We start from the raw sequence: 18,303 nt of genomic DNA, 5'->3' as shown, positions 1-18,303 counted from the left end.
GTGTTTGTTACGTGTCTTCTTCACTGCCAAGTAAGTACTGATCAGTGATAGCAAGTGTTTGTTACGTGTCTTCTTCACTGCCAAGTAAGTACTGATCAGTGATAACAAGTGTTTGTTACGTGTCTTCTTCACTGCCAAGTAAGTACTGATCAGTGATAACAAGTGTTTGTTACGTGTCTTCTTCACTGCCAAGTAAGTACTGATCAGTGATAACAAGTGTTTGTTACGTGTCTTCTTCACTGCCAAGTAAGTACTGATCAGTGATAGCAAGTGTTTGTTACGTGTCTTCTTCACTGCCAAGTAAGTACTGATCAGTGATAGCAAGTGTTTGTTACGTGTCTTCTTCACTGCCAAGTAAGTACTGATCAGTGATAACAAGTGTTTGTTACGTGTCTTCTTCACTGCCAAGTAAGTACTGATCAGTGATAGCAAGTGTTTGTTACGCGTCTTCTTCACTGCCAAGTAAGTACTGATCAGTGATAGCAAGTGTTTGTTACGTGTCTTCTTCACTGCCAAGTAAGTACTGATCAGTGATAGCAAGTGTTTGTTACGCGTCTTCTTCACTGCCAAGTAAGTACTGATCAGTGATAGCAAGTGTTTGTTACGCGTCTTCTTCACTGCCAAGTAAGTACTGATCAGTGATAGCAAATGTTTGTTACGTGTCTTCTTCACTGCCAAGTAAGTACTGATCAGTGATAGCAAGTGTTTGTTACGTGTCTTCTTCACTGCCAAGTAAGTACTGATCAGTGATAACAAGTGTTTGTTACGTGTCTTCTTCACTGCCAAGTAAGTACTGATCAGTGATAACAAGTGTTTGTTACGTGTCTTCTTCACTGCCAAGTAAGTACTGATCAGTGATAACAAATGTTTGTTACGTGTCTTCTTCACTGCCAAGTAAGTACTGATCAGTGATAGCAAGTGTTTGTTACGTGTCTTCTTCACTGCCAAGTAAGTACTGATCAGTGATAACAAGTGTTTGTTACGTGTCTTCTTCACTGCCAAGTAAGTACTGATCAGTGATAGCAAGTGTTTGTTACGTGTCTTCTTCACTGCCAAGTAAGTACTGATCAGTGATAACAAGTGTTTGTTACGTGTCTTCTTCACTGCCAAGTAAGTACTGATCAGTGATAGCAAGTGTTTGTTACGTGTCTTCTTCACTGCCAAGTAAGTACTGATCAGTGATAACAAGTGTTTGTTACGTGTCTTCTTCACTGCCAAGTAAGTACTGATCAGTGATAACAAGTGTTTGTTACGTGTCTTCTTCACTGCCAAGTAAGTACTGATCAGTGATAACAAGTGTTTGTTACGTGTCTTCTTCACTGCCAAGTAAGTACTGATCAGTGATAACAAGTGTTTGTTACGTGTCTTCTTCACTGCCAAGTAAGTACTGATCAGTGATAGCAAGTGTTTGTTACGTGTCTTCTTCACTGCCAAGTAAGTACTGATCAGTGATAACAAGTGTTTGTTACGTGTCTTCTTCACTGCCAAGTAAGTACTGATCAGTGATAACAAGTGTTTGTTACGTGTCTTCTTCACTGCCAAGTAAGTACTGATCAGTGATAGCAAATGTTTGTTACGTGTCTTCTTCACTGCCAAGTAAGTACTGATCAGTGATAGCAAGTGTTTGTTACGTGTCTTCTTCACTGCCAAGTAAGTACTGATCAGTGATAGCAAGTGTTTGTTACGTGTCTTCTTCACTGCCAAGTAAGTACTGATCAGTGATAGCAAGTGTTTGTTACGTGTCTTCTTCACTGCCAAGTAAGTACTGATCAGTGATAACAAGTGTTTGTTACGTGTCTTCTTCACTGCCAAGTAAGTACTGATCAGTGATAACAAGTGTTTGTTACGTGTCTTCTTCACTGCCAAGTAAGTACTGATCAGTGATAGCAAGTGTTTGTTACGTGTCTTCTTCACTGCCAAGTAAGTACTGATCAGTGATAACAAGTGTTTGTTACGTGTCTTCTTCACTGCCAAGTAAGTACTGATCAGTGATAGCAAATGTTTGTTACGCGTCTTCTTCACTGCCAAGTAAGTACTGATCAGTGATAGCAAGTGTTTGTTACGTGTCTTCTTCACTGCCAAGTAAGTACTGATCAGTGATAGCAAGTGTTTGTTACGTGTCTTCTTCACTGCCAAGTAAGTACTGATCAGTGATAGCAAGTGTTTGTTACGTGTCTTCTTCACTGCCAAGTAAGTACTGATCAGTGATAACAAGTGTTTGTTACGTGTCTTCTTCACTGCCAAGTCAGTACTGATCAGTGATAACAAGTGTTTGTTACGTGTCTTCTTCACTGCCAAGTAAGTACTGATCAGTGATAACAAGTGTTTGTTACGTGTCTTCTTCACTGCCAAGTCAGTACTGATCAGTGATAGCAAGTGTTTGTTACGCGTCTTCTTCACTGCCAAGTAAGTACTGATCAGTGATAGCAAGTGTTTGTTACGTGTCTTCTTCACTGCCAAGTAAGTACTGATCAGTGATAGCAAATGTTTGTTACGTGTCTTCTTCACTGCCAAGTAAGTACTGATCAGTGATAGCAAGTGTTTGTTACGTGTCTTCTTCACTGCCAAGTAAGTACTGATCAGTGATAGCAAGTGTTTGTTACGTGTCTTCTTCACTGCCAAGTAAGTACTGATCAGTGATAACAAGTGTTTGTTACGTGTCTTCTTCACTGCCAAGTAAGTACTGATCAGTGATAGCAAGTGTTTGTTACGTGTCTTCTTCACTGCCAAGTAAGTACTGATCAGTGATACAAGTGTTTGTTACGTGTCTTCTTCACTGCCAAGTAAGTACTGATCAGTGATAGCAAGTGTTTGTTACGTGTCTTCTTCACTGCCAAGTAAGTACTGATCAGTGATAGCAAGTGTTTGTTACGTGTCTTCTTCACTGCCAAGTAAGTACTGATCAGTGATAGCAAGTGTTTGTTACGTGTCTTCTTCACTGCCAAGTAAGTACTGATCAGTGATAGCAAGTGTTTGTTACGTGTCTTCTTCACTGCCAAGTAAGTACTGATCAGTGATACAAGTGTTTGTTACGTGTCTTCTTCACTGCCAAGTAAGTACTGATCAGTGATAACAAGTGTTTGTTACGTGTCTTCTTCACTGCCAAGTAAGTACTGATCAGTGATAGCAAGTGTTTGTTACGTGTCTTCTTCACTGCCAAGTAAGTACTGATCAGTGATAGCAAGTGTTTGTTACGTGTCTTCTTCACTGCCAAGTAAGTACTGATCAGTGATAGCAAGTGTTTGTTACGTGTCTTCTTCACTGCCAAGTAAGTACTGATCAGTGATAGCAAGTGTTTGTTACGTGTCTTCTTCACTGCCAAGTAAGTACTGATCAGTGATAGCAAGTGTTTGTTACGTGTCTTCTTCACTGCCAAGTAAGTACTGATCAGTGATACAAGTGTTTGTTACGGTCTTCTTCACTGCCAAGTAAGTACTGATCAGTGATAGCAAGTGTTTGTTACGTGTCTTCTTCACTGCCAAGTAAGTACTGATCAGTGATAACAAGTGTTTGTTACGTGTCTTCTTCACTGCCAAGTAAGTACTGATCAGTGATAACAAGTGTTTGTTACGTGTCTTCTTCACTGCCAAGTAAGTACTGATCAGTGATAGCAAGTGTTTGTTACGTGTCTTCTTCACTGCCAAGTAAGTACTGATCAGTGATAGCAAGTGTTTGTTACGTGTCTTCTTCACTGCCAAGTAAGTACTGATCAGTGATAGCAAGTGTTTGTTACGTGTCTTCTTCACTGCCAAGTAAGTACTGATCAGTGATAGCAAATGTTTGTTACGTGTCTTCTTCACTGCCAAGTAAGTACTGATCAGTGATAGCAAATGTTTGTTCTGCGGCTTCTTCACTGCCAAGTAAGTACTGATCAGTGATAGCAAGTGTTTGTTACGTGTCTTCTTCACTGCCAAGTAAGTACTGATCAGTGATAGCAAGTGTTTGTTACGTGTCTTCTTCACTGCCAAGTAAGTACTGATCAGTGATAGCAAGTGTTTGTTACGTGTCTTCTTCACTGCCAAGTAAGTACTGATCAGTGATAACAAGTGTTTGTTACGTGTCTTCTTCACTGCCAAGTAAGTACTGATCAGTGATAGCAAGTGTTTGTTACGTGTCTTCTTCACTGCCAAGTAAGTACTGATCAGTGATAGCAAGTGTTTGTTACGTCTTCTCACTGCCAAGTAAGTACTGATCAGTGATAGCTAGTCTCTCCTGCCAAGTCAGTACTGATCAGTGATAGCAGTGTTTGTTACGTGTCTTCTTCACTGCCAAGTCAGTACTGATCAGTGATAGCATGTAATGGTTGAAAATACTGCTCTCTATTGTATTGTCTGTTTTATGGCTTAAATATACTGTAAAATAACATTGCATGGGTTTTTTGTCATGAAATTTGCGATCAAAGGAATTTTATAAATGTTAATCTCCTTGAATTAATATCAACCTCGGTAACATTAAAAAGAATTTTCATTTAACTGGCAATGTGTGAAAACAAATCTACATGAAGTTATTTTGAAACTGAAATTTTGAACCCTCAAGAGCTTTGGTTTAGATTACTAACTTTGTTGATAAAGTGGGATTGGTGTTGACATGCAAAATGATTGTTGTGTTGTAGACATGCAGAATACTATGAAGCAGTGTTCGCTTTCAAGGGCGTGTTGGGCGAACAGCCACAGAGACTTGTAATCAAGGGCCAAGGATCTTACGACGGTCGATACGAAGCTATACTCAATGTTTAAGGATCTAACGACGGTCAATATGAAGCCATACATGTACTCAACGTTTAAGGTTTTTAGGACAGCCTTACTGAATGTTTAAGGATCTTTTCATGGATGACACGATGCCAAACTGAATGTGTAACAGTCTATCTTTGAAAATTTTTAAACATGTTTCCTGTGATAATTTATTTTATTTTACGTTATGTCAGGGATGTATATGAGAAGGATAAGTCACACTGGGTTTGGGGGGAGTACAAGGCAGGAGCTTTTGTGTTTGTGCACTGACCATGACGTTGGGCGATGACTGATTTTCCTTTGATATCCACCAGCGCAGCCTTTGATGTAGCTTGCGGGTGTGAGGGTTACCGTCTTTACTTTCTGAAGCGGGTCGTCATTTCATTAGCTGTCGTACTTTTTTAACGAAAGTTTAGGACATAGCCTCTAAATCTTCCGTCCTTAAAACAAGTTATAAACGTTGTGAAATTTAATAAACTTTACATTGGTGTTTCGTTTGACTCGATAAGACAAGTATTTGTTGAGAAAAACGGTTTGTATTCCCGGTTTATAGGCGTCTCGCGTGGTGTTTAGTAATGTAAAGAGACAGACACGAATCCTTCTCACTTACAAATCCTTGGTTATGTTTATTGTTTAATTATGAGCAGTATAATCCGTTGTATATCCGTCCAATATTTTATTTTACACTATATAGTACATTATGATTGATGTAGTTTCATGTTCAGTTAATTTTATCGATAAATGTTATACCCAAATGAATTGAAGAACAGGGAAACCTGTATATTTTTCCATTGATACACTACAACAAGCGTCCCTATGACTACTATCAATGACTATAAAGAACCATACTCGGGCTGGTTATTCTGAACAAAAGTGTAATTTTTATGGACGTATTTTGTGATTATTAAGCTCCACCACCTAAACCGGGCACATCCCTAAATGAGTCTGGTGTTGGAAGAATGTCAACTTTTTTGAAACATGGCTATATATTTGGTGACTCCTACACCTGCAATATTTTTTCATGTGATTTTTTTTTTCAACATCAAATTCACATGAATATTTTCTTCACATGAATTTCCTTTTTTTGCCCTGGTTCATTAGAAATATTGCTTGTGTAAAGAGGATAATGAAAAGGGACTTAAATGGATTGTGGGGGCTGCTGGGTTAGTTATACAGCTTGTATACTTCAGTTCTCTTTTCTAATTAACTTTTTATATATTTGCTGCTATTGTGTTATTATTTGTAAAAATCATAAATATATAGCCTGATATTGAAACTGTTTGATTTTAAAATAAAAATTATAAAAGATGTTTGAATTAGTGAAAATGCTTTTGTCGTTACCTTTAACTGAATAACATAGTAACATGTGTCTAAAAGCTAAAATACAAGACGGAAATGAAAGTAGTATCAATGACATATCAAAGAGGCGAGTTACACTGGCCCTCTGGACCTCTTTTGAACACGTCACATTATAGAAGATACATTTACGTAAGATGGAATCAATTTAGAGAAAACAGAAGCTATATTTTCAAAGTAATTTTTATTCACCATACTATATCTCACTATATGATGTATTGATTGAATGTAGGGGACCCTTTTCATTGTCTTTTTATATGATTCTTTCAAAAAACGGCAAGGAAAACAATATTCTGTGTAACTCCAATATAATATATTTTTTAATTATCAAATACATGTTTATTTGAATAATTGTACAGCATGATACACTGCATCTTCTGCAGGGGTCAGCTTGAATACAAACTTTGTCTTATATAAAACAGTTGATTCTGTCTTCTAGGTTTGACTTGACAGCTGACTTGATCTATTAGGGGTCAATTGACCTGGTCTACTTTGGGACAGCTGATTTGATCTATTAGGAGACAGTTGACCCGGTCTTCTAGAAAACAACAAACTTGGTCTACTAGATATATAGGGGACAGCTGATTTGATCTATTAGGGGATAGTTGACCTGGTCTACTAGGGAACAGCTGACTTGATCTATAAGGGGACAGTTGACCTGGTTTACAAGGGGACAGCTGACTTGATCTATTTGTGACATCTAAGTAGATGAACTAGGGAACAGTTTATTTGATCCACTTGGAGACACAACGTGACCTACTAGGGGACAGCTTATTTGGTCTATTAGGGGACAGTTGACCTGGTGTACGAGGGAATAACGTTCTTGGTCTACTAGGCGACAGTTGATTTGGTCTCCTAGGGGACAATTGACTTGGTCTCCTAGGGGACAATTGACTTGGTCTACTAGGGGACAATTGATTTGGTCTACTAGGGGACAATTGATTTGGTCTACTAGGGGACAATTGACTTGGTCTACTAGGGGACAATTGATTTGGTCTACTAGGGGACAATTGACTTGGTCTACTAGGGGACAGTTGATTTGGTCTATTAAGGGACAGCTGATTTGGTCTACTAGGCGACAGCTATCGTGATCAAGAGGTCATCTAACTAGATGTACTAGGGGGCAGCTTACTTGATCTATTTGGGGACAGTTTATGTTTTTGATTCACTTGTAGACATATGACGTGATCTATTAGGGGACAGCTGATTTGGTCTACTAGGGGACAGCTGATTTGATCTATTAGGGGACAGCTGATTTGGTCTACTAGGGGATAGCTGATTTGATCTATTAGGGGACAGCTGATTTGGTCTACTTGGGGACAGTTGGTTTGATCCACTTGGAGACACATGGCGTGATGTACTAGGGGACCTTTTCCGTGCGCTGTTTGGGGACCTTTTCCGTGCGCTGTTTCTCGGAGATCTTAAAAGATTATTGTTCTGTGGTTCCAGAAGGTGAGTTTTTTCGGGTGCCCGTTGTATGTTAATGTTAGGTCTAGTCCTAGCATTTGCTAACACTTGTTTGATTTGAGCCACCATTTCCTTGTATCTCTGCTCTTCGATTAAATTAGCTCCCGGCTTTAGGTACATTTTTGCGACTTGTCGTTTGCTCTCCATCATTTCACTGTCAACAGGAAAAAACAAGTTTTGTTGGATAAAATATTGAACAAGTTCGTGGGCCTTAATACTATGATTTTATAGTTGATTAAGAAGTTTCTAAAAATGGATGGTTTTCAGAAATCATTTGAAACGTGTTTCACAAAGATGTTGTCTATCAAACCACAAATTCATTCTTCTTTGATAATGCAGTGACGCCGCATCAGAATTATAAATATAAAAAGTATTGGAGAACACGCTTTATTTAACAAAGACATCAAAGGTTTAACAATACATAATGAACTGACCATAGATCGACTTTGGTGTTTCTGTCCGTGTCCATTTTATTAAATAGGCGATCTAAGCCTTCTTCTGTCAAGTTGATGTTCATCATCTAAATAAGATAAAAAAAATTGTTTAATCAACATCTATTAACATCAGGGATTCATGTCTATCCCAACACTATTGTTTTACTCCTAAAGGATAAAAAAATCTTTAATTATATTTAAATCTCTATAAATTTAGTATGCAACTGTTTTGAACGCTTTTCAAACGGATAGTTTATGGCAATTTTAACAGTTTAAGCGAACATCTTAATTTCAGAGGACATTAAATGATATCAATGCACAATTAGGCCTTGAAATATCTGGGTCCTACAACAATATTCAATCTATGCCTCAACATTCAAAGTGGACATTTTAAAATTCTTTACGATATCGAAGAGTACCGAATGAGGTCACAAAAACAAAAGTGCAAACAAGTTTTTCTTTTTATGTAATTTATATCAACTTCGAGAAATCGGGGTCTGAATTTATAACGAAAAAATTCCAATGACCTGAAAACCTTCCCGGAACTCCTCTCTGGATATCGTATTGTTCTGGTCACGGTCCAGGTTCCGGAACAGGTCGATCAAACGTAAATTCTCCTGCCTCATGTACTCGAATAGCACAATGGCGGGGTCAAAGTCCCTCTGCTCCATTTGCTGTTTTATCGGATTAAACCTATGTCCCATGGGCTCCCGGGTGATGATTTTGATATTGTGGACAGCCTGGAGTTTTTTGATGGCCATACAAAGTTTCTCATCCACAGGAGTATCCTTGAAATGAAAATGACTTTAAAAATCAGTGAAATCATAAGACAGTAGATGAAAAAGTATAAATGGCGCAATTTTATTTTTGATGAATAATATCGATATCAGCACGAAATGAAACAAAACTTTATTAATGAAAATACATTTAAAATACTTGATACACAATTTACTCTATTGAAAAATCACTAGTGTTAAAACTACACGGGCAGAACAAATCTTTTCAGTGTATAAAAGGAAACGTCATTGATATCGACGTAATATTTAGGATTTGACCTTATATTCAAGGGTACTTAACTTGTTGACGTAATATTTTAGGTATGACATTGATGTTGACTTAATATTTTTGGCATGACATTTATGTTGACGTAATATTGGTAAGGTTTCATTGAAGTTTCATACTGACGTAATATTTGAAGAATTTTCTGTTATATGGACGTAATATCTGGAGGGTATATACATTTGATATAGCATTGTTAGGGTTAAATTGAAGTTTCATACTGATGTAATATTAGAAGGATTTCCCTGGTTTCTTTTATACCTGGAGGGATTCGGAGGATAAAACCCTGATGATGACCTAATATTTGAAAGGTTCCTATCTTGATGTTGACATAATATTAGTTAGCTACTAAACCTGCCTATATTATTATTTTTAAGGGTCTAATTTATCATATTACAAAAAAAATAATAACAAAGCATATCAATATAGGCAGGTTTAGGGGACTTTTTGAAGGATACCTAATTTGATGTTGACGCAACATTTGAAAAGTACCTATCTTGAAGTTGACGTAAATTTTGAAGGGTACCTATCTTAATGTTGACGTAATATTTGAAGGGTACCTATCTTGAAGTTGACGTAACATTTGAAGGGTACCTATCTTGATGTTGATGTAATACGGTAAGGGTACCTATCTTGATGTTGATGTAATACGGTAAGGGTACGTACCTTGATGTTGACGTAATATTTGAAGGGTACCTATCTTGATGTTGACGTAATACAGTAAGGGTACCTATCTTGATGTTGACGTAATATTTGAAGGGTACCTATCTTGATGTTGACGTAATACGGTAAGGGTACCTATCTTGATGTTGACGTAATATTTGAAGGGTACCTATCTTGATGTTGACGTAATATTTGAAGGGTACCTATCTTGATGTTGACGTAATACAGTAAGGGTACCTATCTTGATGTTGACGTAATATTTGAAGGGTACCTATCTTGATGTTGACGTAATATTTGAAGGGTACCTATCTTGATGTTGACGTAACATTTGAAGGGTACCTATCTTGATGTTGACGTAATACGGTAAGGGTACCTATCTTGATGTTGACGTAATATTTGAAGGGTACCTATCTTGATGTTGACGTAATATTTGAAGGGTACCTATCTTGATGTTGACGTAACATTTGAAGGGTACCTATCTTGATGTTGACGTAATATTTGAAGGGTACCTATCTTGATGTTGACGTAATACGGTAAGGGTACCTATCTTGATGTTGACGTAATACGGTAAGGGAACCTATCTTGATGTTGACGTAATATTTGAAGGGTACCTATCTTGATGTTGACGTTATATTTGAAGGGTACATATCTTGATGTTGACGTAACATTTGAAGGGTACCTATCTTGATGTTGACGAAATACGGTAAGGGTACCTATCTCGATGTTGACGTAATATTTGAAGGATAAATATCTTGATGTTGACGTAATATTTGAAGGGTACATATCTTGATGTTAACGTAACATTTGATGGGTACCTATCTTGATGTTGTAACATTTGAAGGGTACCTATCTTGATGTTGACGTAATACGGTAAGGGTACCTACCTTGATGTTGACGTAATATTTGAAGGGTACCTATCTTGAAGTTGACGTAATATTTGAAGGGTACCTATCTTGATGTTGACGTAATACAGTAAGGGTACCTATCTTGATGTTGACGTAATACAGTAAGGTTACCTAACTTAATGTTGACGTAATATGGTAAGGATACCTACTTTGATGTTGACGTAATATTGAAGAGTACTTATTTTGATTTTGACGTAATATTTGAAGGGTACCTATCTACATGTTGACGTAATATTTAATTTTTTTACGTCTATGGCGACGTAATACGGTAAGGGTACGTACCTTGATGTTGATGTAATATTTGAAAGGTGCATATCTTGATGCTGACGTAATATTTGAAGTGTACCTATCTTGATGTTGCCGTAATACGGTAAGGGTACCTATCTTGATGTTGACGTAATATTTGAAGGTTACCTTTCTTGATGTTGACGTAATATTTGAAGGTTACCTATCTTGATGTTGACGTAATATTTGAAGGGTACCTATTTTGATGTTGACGTAATATTTGAAGGCTAACTATCTTGATGTTGACGTAATATTTGAAGGGTACCTATTTTGTTGTTGACGTAATATTTGAAGGCTAACTATCTTGATGTTGACGTAATATTTGAAGGGTACCTATCTTGATGTTGACGAAATACGGTAAGGGTACCTATTTCGATGTTGATGTAATATTTGAAGGATAAATATCTTGATGTTGACGTAATACGGTTAGGGTACGTACCTTGATATTGACGAAATATTTGAAGGGTACCTATCTTGATGTTGACGTAATATTTGAAGGGTACCTATCTTGATGTTGACGTAATATTTGAAGGGTACGTGTCTTGATGTTGACGTAATATTTGAAGGGTACGTGTCTTGATGTTGACGTAATATTTGAAGAGCACCTCTCTTGATGTTGACGTAATACTTGACGGGGTGCTATTTTGATGTTGTCATAATACGGTAAGGGTACCTATCTTGATGTTGACGTAATATTTGAAGGGTACCTATCTTGATGTTGACGTAATATTTGAAGGGTACCTATCTTGATGTTGACGTAATATTCAAAGGGAACTTATCTTGATGTTGACGTAATATTTGAAGGGTAACTACCTTGATGCTGACGTAATACGGTAAGGGTACATACCTTGATGCTGACGTAATATTTAAGAGTACTTACCTTGACATTGACCTCGGTTATTGCTGTAGTGTTGCAGTTTTCCAGGGCCACACACAAAGCCTCTGCTCCTTCCGTCGTTATCGGGTTTCCAAACATCTGGTAGATGAGGTTATTGTAATCAAAGTCAGTGCTATTTTGCATGACAATATTTGTGTGATATAATTTAAAATCCCAATATATATTTGCTTTCCGTGATCAAATTGGATAATTTTTACAATTAATACCGTATTGGACACTTTAAGAGCTCCAATAAGTGCCCACTCCTTTTTATGATACTTCAATTTCACAACTACCTCGAAATAATTGCAGACCGAAAATAGTGTAGATCTCTTTATTGATTTCTTTCACATATTGATTTATGGCTTACTTTGGGCAGGCTATAGTCCATGTTTGGCTCTATAAAGCGCCTTCTTCCCTTATTTGTTTTTTTTGTAAGAGCCATGTTGATATTATTGATTCGAATACGGTATGTGTTATATGCCCAAATGTAACATAATACCAGAATTATTTGTTGTACTACGCTAAAATATAGCAGTCCTAATAAATCATAATTTACGCATTGGCTTTAAAATTTGACTTTGGCTAAAATTTTGTATTTTGACATTATTTGTTTGACTGTATGTAACCTACCTTTAGCATTGTTAGTGTTTGGTTCTTAACGAGACCACTTATAAAATCGCCGAGAGATTTGAAAGCTATTCTGTTATTAGATATGTCCAGGATTTCAAGAGTTTGATTACGACCAAGGTGTTCCTTAAAGGCACGGCATCCCTCTTCTCCCAGCCCATTCCACGACAGATCGACTTCATGTAGCTCCACATTGTTCTGAAAATTATTAACGTTCTAATAAATTTATCAATACGCGAAGAGAGTAAATCCTCCAAATAAAATCATTGAAAATAAGGTTGCCAAAAGCGTAGGTCTAGCATCTCTTGACAGAGTTGTCTCTCTCCATACGTGAGTATAAAGAAACATTGTAAAATCTACTTGAATGGATAATTGTACCAGGGATTTTAATGATGGCATAAGTACATTGTACCAGTGTTACTGATGCTTATGTCTTAGTGGAAGATTTTTAACACGTTTCACATTGAGACTGGAGACGTATCTCACACAATAAAGGACAAAATCTCACTATATTGGAAAATGTTATCTACGATTGAATATCATAAAGAGTGCAAAACACATATCTCCTAAACGATGGTATTATGATATCACTCAAAGAACATCGTTGCCAATTTTCTTGTTCTGATAATGTACTTCACAAACAGCTTTGGCAACGAAGGGACTTTCACGCACAAAAATATCGGGGCAGTGTGAGGGTTCACTTACACAAACGGCCTTGACAATGAGGGTGGCACCGGTCCTCCGGAAGTGATTCCATGCTAGGACCAATCTTTTCAGCGTTACATTTCCAGCTTTTTAACAGAAAAAAACCCACAAAACATTATCGATATGTCAATAGCATCTTTACAAAATAATGTTAAACGGCGTAAAAGAATGCCATGTGTTCGTGTACAAAATTGGACTTCCTTTTGGTTATCACTCGTAACTAGCAGACAAAGAATTTAAACTATCGCTGTCGTAAAGCGAACCCTGCCAATGAGGTTGAAGATGTGACCTATGAATTTGAATTTGAGATCAGTATTCCCACTAATCAATTTGCGGCTAGCATCCCAATAAGCACACCACCAATGACGTAGCTAGCACCGCCCATATGTAAACACAGCCCGCCAATGAAATTGGAACTAGCCAGCGACCCAAATACGTAGATCCGCCCAAAATGTTCTGGCTTGTACCGCATATAAACCTACCCACCAATCAGATTGTAGCTAGCGCCACCCATAAACAGTCCCGCCAATGAGGTTGTAGCTAACACTGCCCTAAAACAGTCCCGCCAATGAACAAAAGGCCAAGCACCGCCCATAAAAGATCCACCAATGAGGTTGTAGCTGGCGCCGCCTATAAATAGACCCGCCAATGGGATTGTACCTAGCGTCGCCCATAACACAGCCCACCAATGAGATTGTAGCTAGCGCCGCAAATATCACAGCCCGCCAATGAGATTGCAGCTAGCGCCGCCCATAACACAGCCCGCCAATGAGGTTGTAGCTAACACCGCCTATAAACAAACCCGCCAATGTTGTAGCTGGCGCCGCCCATAAACAGACACGCCAATGAGATTGTACCTAGCGCTCAGTAAACATACCTATAGCAGGAGCTAGTGAGCAGGCTACCACTTCATCCAGTTCGTTATGCGATAGGTCAAGATCAGTGATATAATCGCTTTCCTACAACGTAAAACAATAAATAAAATCCTATGAAATAAGCACCGATAAAAAGAAGATTATGCAAACAATAACATCTTCATGTATTGTTAAGGATTAATTTGAAAACCTTATAGCTGATTTAGTTAAAAAACAAACAATCGAAAATGTCATATTTTAGCGGTTTAATTTTCACGATCTGGCTTTAAGGGTATCCGTCATTGAAACATTTCTTAATATTTCGCGGATCCACTTATCTTGATGGGAGTCTTTTCTCTTAAAAAGTATTACACAACCATATCGACCAATCAAATGCGACGTTTAAATGGCGACGTCATTTTTTTACGTTATTTTAAGCCAATGAAAACTCTTGCTACAAACAAGATGAAATAATAAGCTAGAAAAATTACAATAACGAAATAAAGCATACCTGTATCAGTTTTGTCAAGTCCGTTGTGTTTTCATTATCCAATTTGTTGCCTGCAACATCATTAAATTTGTTATCGTAATCATTGTCTCTCCATCACCAATGTCACAAATCATCATCATAATCATCACAATCATCATCATAATCATCATCATCATTCATCATGATAATCACAAAGTATGTCCTACCTTATTTCTTACCAAAATGAAAAAATCGTAAAAATATTGACAAAAAAATATGTTGAAAAATTGCGATCAAAACAAGAAGTAGCCTAGGCCATATACTTCCTATCAACAGCGCAAGTTGTGTGTTGCAAAGTTAGTGTTTCGAGTTCAACTGACGTCTTATGAATGATAAAATACTGGATGCGAGTTATAAGCTGCGACTTGTAAGAATGTCTTGTGGTATGGGAATGGGAAACAATGAATAGGTACAATTTATATATTCATCAGCTTTAAACTCTTATAAGTTTAAAATACATTTTCAGGTCTGGAATATTGAAGGAGAGACTGTTGGTTAGTTGGATAGATGACTAGATAAACAGCTGGGGTGTCATTTTAGAGAGAGAAAGCGACGACACCAGAAAATGATATCAAAATAGTTTACAGCATTAAAAACATGTAGACATGTAAACTATGGTAAATATAATCAACATCTACCAATACCACAGCAATATGTTACATTAAAAAAGCATACCTGACAGATAAAGTTTTGTGACCGTTCGGTTTACCAGCAGGGCTTTGACTAAAGCGTGCACTCCTTTACCGTCTATATTGGTGTTAGAAACATTCTGTAAAACAAGCAAATTACTGGCCAATAAATCAATTTTCAATTTAGGAAAATAAAAAAAAAAGTACAATGTAGATCTCACTCATGTCGAGATAAAAAATGAGAATTATGAATAATGCATTCGAAATCAATAATGCATTCGAAATCAATAATGCATGTAGATACATTAAATACATGTACATGCGGAATCAATAATATATACGAAATCATCAATAATGCATCCGAAATCAATAATGCATATGAAATCAATAATGCATACGAAATCAATAATGCATGCGAAATCAACTATAACGACTATGAATTAAAACCATATCAGCGATTAACAAGGTCGATATGGTGAAATATCGATCCGAGGATTTAGAAAGATGTATTCGGTTTAACTCACAAGATCTGTAATGAAGACGTTTTCATGAATAGCCTCTGCCAGAGAGATCGCTCCTTTCTGTCCGATATCATTCCCGGATATATCGACATGAAGGATTGTAGCGTTGTTCTGGAATAGAAATGATATCAGTTTGAAAATATTCATAAAATTGTTCAAAGTAATATAGATACTAGGAAGCCGTCGGAATCTCTTCCCCCAAGACACGTGGATCATGTACATATATGAACACGAATATGGAAACAACCAGCCGGAGAATTTTGAATTTATTCATATACACAAACGAAACCGGATATTCATGTTATAATAGGTGATCGCCTTGTACCTATATCCGGTTTCGTTCATACATGATGACACTCGGATCACCTCGTAATTTTCTCCGAAACATTACGTAAACGTGCGAGGTGTTCCGGATGACACAGTGAGACAGTCGGTAAACTGGATTGTTTTCGATTATACGGTTTGACTGATTGGACCTAGTAGTTATTAATTAAAGACGGACCTGGTGATTTTATATTATTTTCAGACGAGCTTTGGCAAAGCCCTCACAGGCCTGTATCAAAAACTGCAGGTCCGTCAGGATTTATACTTGAAATAATGACTTTAATCAACGGTCGAACCGGTTGTTCCGAATAAACGAAACAGTCGGTAAACTGGATTTCCTGCCGTGAATTTTCTACTCGCCGTTAGGCTTCGCTCCGAGAAATCTATTGGTACTAAGGCATGTGATACAGTCTAGACAGTGTGAAGAAAATAAAAACCAACCGCCAGGAAAACGCTCATGATCCGGATATCTTTTTGTGAGAGGAAACTGTTTGACAGACTAAGTGTATTGCCGTCTACTTGACGAAGGAATGCAGAAGACGGCACGGTATCCAACGATTCGCAGAGACATTGGTAATGCTTATTGGCGTTGTATTGCCAACGTTTGGGAGCCTCATCTGAAATGTAAACAAACAAAATATCTCATTTATTGATCTGGTGGTTATTAACCTGAAAAAAACCATCGAAAACTCACGAGTTATAACAAAGTCCGTACGGAAATTTCGACCTGTCAGAATTACCGTCTCAAACATGGTACGGAGCATCGTGGGTTTCAGACGATTGATAATGGATAATTCGGTAATGCTCAATAATGTAATTTTTCTTTGATTTTCGCTATACATAACCTTTTTGCAAAAGTCAGACCTGGCAGATATTACTTTGATTATGGGGTCAAGGTTACTAATATGCACAAGTTTCCAGTGCCTTCCTGTATCGGATTAGTATCAGTAGTACGGAATGGGTACGGCACCAACGAATGGAACGCTAGCATCAAATATGAATGTTACCTTTCTTGTTTTCATTAAAAACCTATTTCGATGCCAAATGAAAAATCTCGGATCTGCCATTTTTAATCCAAGTCGCACGCTTCAAAAAACGAACCATTTGTGCCGGTTCGGTCAACTGATACAGTCCGTTCCATTTCAGATTCAGTATATTCTTACGGGTACAACTGGTACGAACTCGATAAAGGAAAACATGCATGGTACAAATCAAATAAGGACGTCATAAAAGGATACATGAACAATTGAATATGTTTGGTAGGTTGAACGGCATGAAGTATCTGATCAGTTGCGTTCAATGAATGTTGTCAATCAATGTCAGGGTGATTGATTTGAACAAACTAAAGACTCCATGGATCGAGGATGCTACATACAAGGTTACGTACTCATGATGCATTTAAATATGCGTGTTCAATATTTAGTCAAAGTGGTTTACATATTTTTGCAGTTTTGAAACCAATGTAACAGTATGAAAGAAGGTCAATGAAGGTAAATGCCAAATATTTCAGCAAACGTCCTTTACTATAGCATGGTACGGACGGACCTTATATAAAGTTTATTAGTCATTTAATTATGAATAAGTAAGTCAAAATGCTTTGACAACTGTGGTATAACAGAGGAGGAGGAAGATGACGTCGTCGACAACGATGACGATGAGGGCGACGAGAACTAGCTACTGTACCTTCAACATCCGTGTCATCATCAGAATAATCATCAAATTCGTTTGATGAGTCGTCAGATAATTTAGATTCACACTTAAAGCGATGAGCTGCTTTTAACATTTTACTATATTTCCTCAGTGTCATTTTCTTGATTTTGAAATCGTCAACGTCAAAGTCTGTTTCTGGAGTGGTGCACTCGGATCGTTCACGAGCGATCTTTTTGCCTGGTTCTTTCTTCATTCCTTCGTAGAAGGAGCTGGTGTGGCGCACAAATCGAGTCTGACCTTTACGAACGCTGAGGATATGTGTGTTTTTTTGACACGTGACAAGCTCTGCAGACGACATCGTAGTAAGCTACCTACAAAGATAAACAGAAAATAATGATGATTTTCAGGTTAATTTCGAGTCGTCCCAATATAATGGTACATCTGATAACCTCTTTTCACTCAATTTGGTATATTTTTGAAGATTTTTGAAAAAAGAGCTATGAAACAGTCATTCTCTATGGACAGCAGATTGTCCTTTGTCCATGGAGCATTGCGGAACTAAACTACATCAAAATTATGGAAGATTTTGTAAAAGGAAAGAAGATAATCAAACATTTTAAGAAATATATTGTAAATAGAATAAGATGTCTAAAGTTCATGAAATAAGCTTTAAACTGGTTCTTCA

General features: G+C 37.4%; 2 protein-coding genes across 5 annotated transcripts in view; one reads left to right on the top strand and one right to left on the bottom strand.

Moving 5' to 3' along the window:
* Positions 1-6,056, top strand: part of LOC138328092 (deleted in lung and esophageal cancer protein 1-like) — a 38,959-nt gene extending 32,903 nt beyond the window's left edge. For all 4 annotated transcript variants that reach the window (XM_069274708.1, XM_069274709.1, XM_069274706.1 and 1 more), the window contains one exon: positions 4,613-6,056. In XM_069274708.1, coding sequence (XP_069130809.1) covers positions 4,613-4,736 — 124 coding nt within the window. In that variant the 3' untranslated portion in view covers positions 4,737-6,056. The remainder of the gene's footprint in view (positions 1-4,612) is intronic.
* A 975-nt stretch (positions 6,057-7,031) lies between these two features.
* On the bottom strand, positions 7,032-17,988 carry LOC138326915 (leucine-rich repeat-containing protein 74A-like). Its single transcript, XM_069272893.1, has 12 exons — positions 17,647-17,988; positions 16,410-16,580; positions 15,648-15,755; positions 15,170-15,263; positions 14,477-14,526; positions 13,989-14,070; positions 13,112-13,197; positions 12,410-12,604; positions 11,780-11,875; positions 8,515-8,775; positions 7,988-8,073; positions 7,032-7,707 (listed from the first exon to the last, which is right to left on the bottom strand). Exons 1-12 carry the CDS (start codon positions 17,974-17,976, stop codon positions 7,239-7,241), a joined length of 2,028 nt encoding a protein of 675 aa, XP_069128994.1. The 5' UTR covers positions 17,977-17,988; the 3' UTR covers positions 7,032-7,238.
* Positions 17,989-18,303: the final 315 nt, after the last annotated feature.

This window comes from Argopecten irradians, chromosome 7, assembly GCF_041381155.1.
Source record: "Argopecten irradians isolate NY chromosome 7, Ai_NY, whole genome shotgun sequence".
NCBI classification, from domain to species: domain Eukaryota; kingdom Metazoa; phylum Mollusca; class Bivalvia; order Pectinida; family Pectinidae; genus Argopecten; species Argopecten irradians.
The sequence above is the reverse complement of the archived record's forward strand: the minus strand, read 5'-3'. Positions and strand labels throughout refer to the sequence as shown.

What these genes read in the sequence shown, in the direction of transcription:
- LOC138326915 (XM_069272893.1), bottom strand. Translation starts at nt 17,976, where the DNA reads ATGTCGTCTGCAGAGCTTGTCACGTGTCAAAAAAACACACATATCCTC. An exon ending in TCATTGTCAAGGCCGTTTGT is followed by an intron (nt 12,605 to 13,111) that starts GTAAGTGAACCC and finishes AATAATTTTCAG; the next exon opens with AACAATGTGGAGCTACATGA. An exon ending in AGTTCCGGGAAGGTTTTCAG is followed by an intron (nt 8,074 to 8,514) that starts GTCATTGGAATT and finishes TATCTTATTTAG; the next exon opens with ATGATGAACATCAACTTGAC.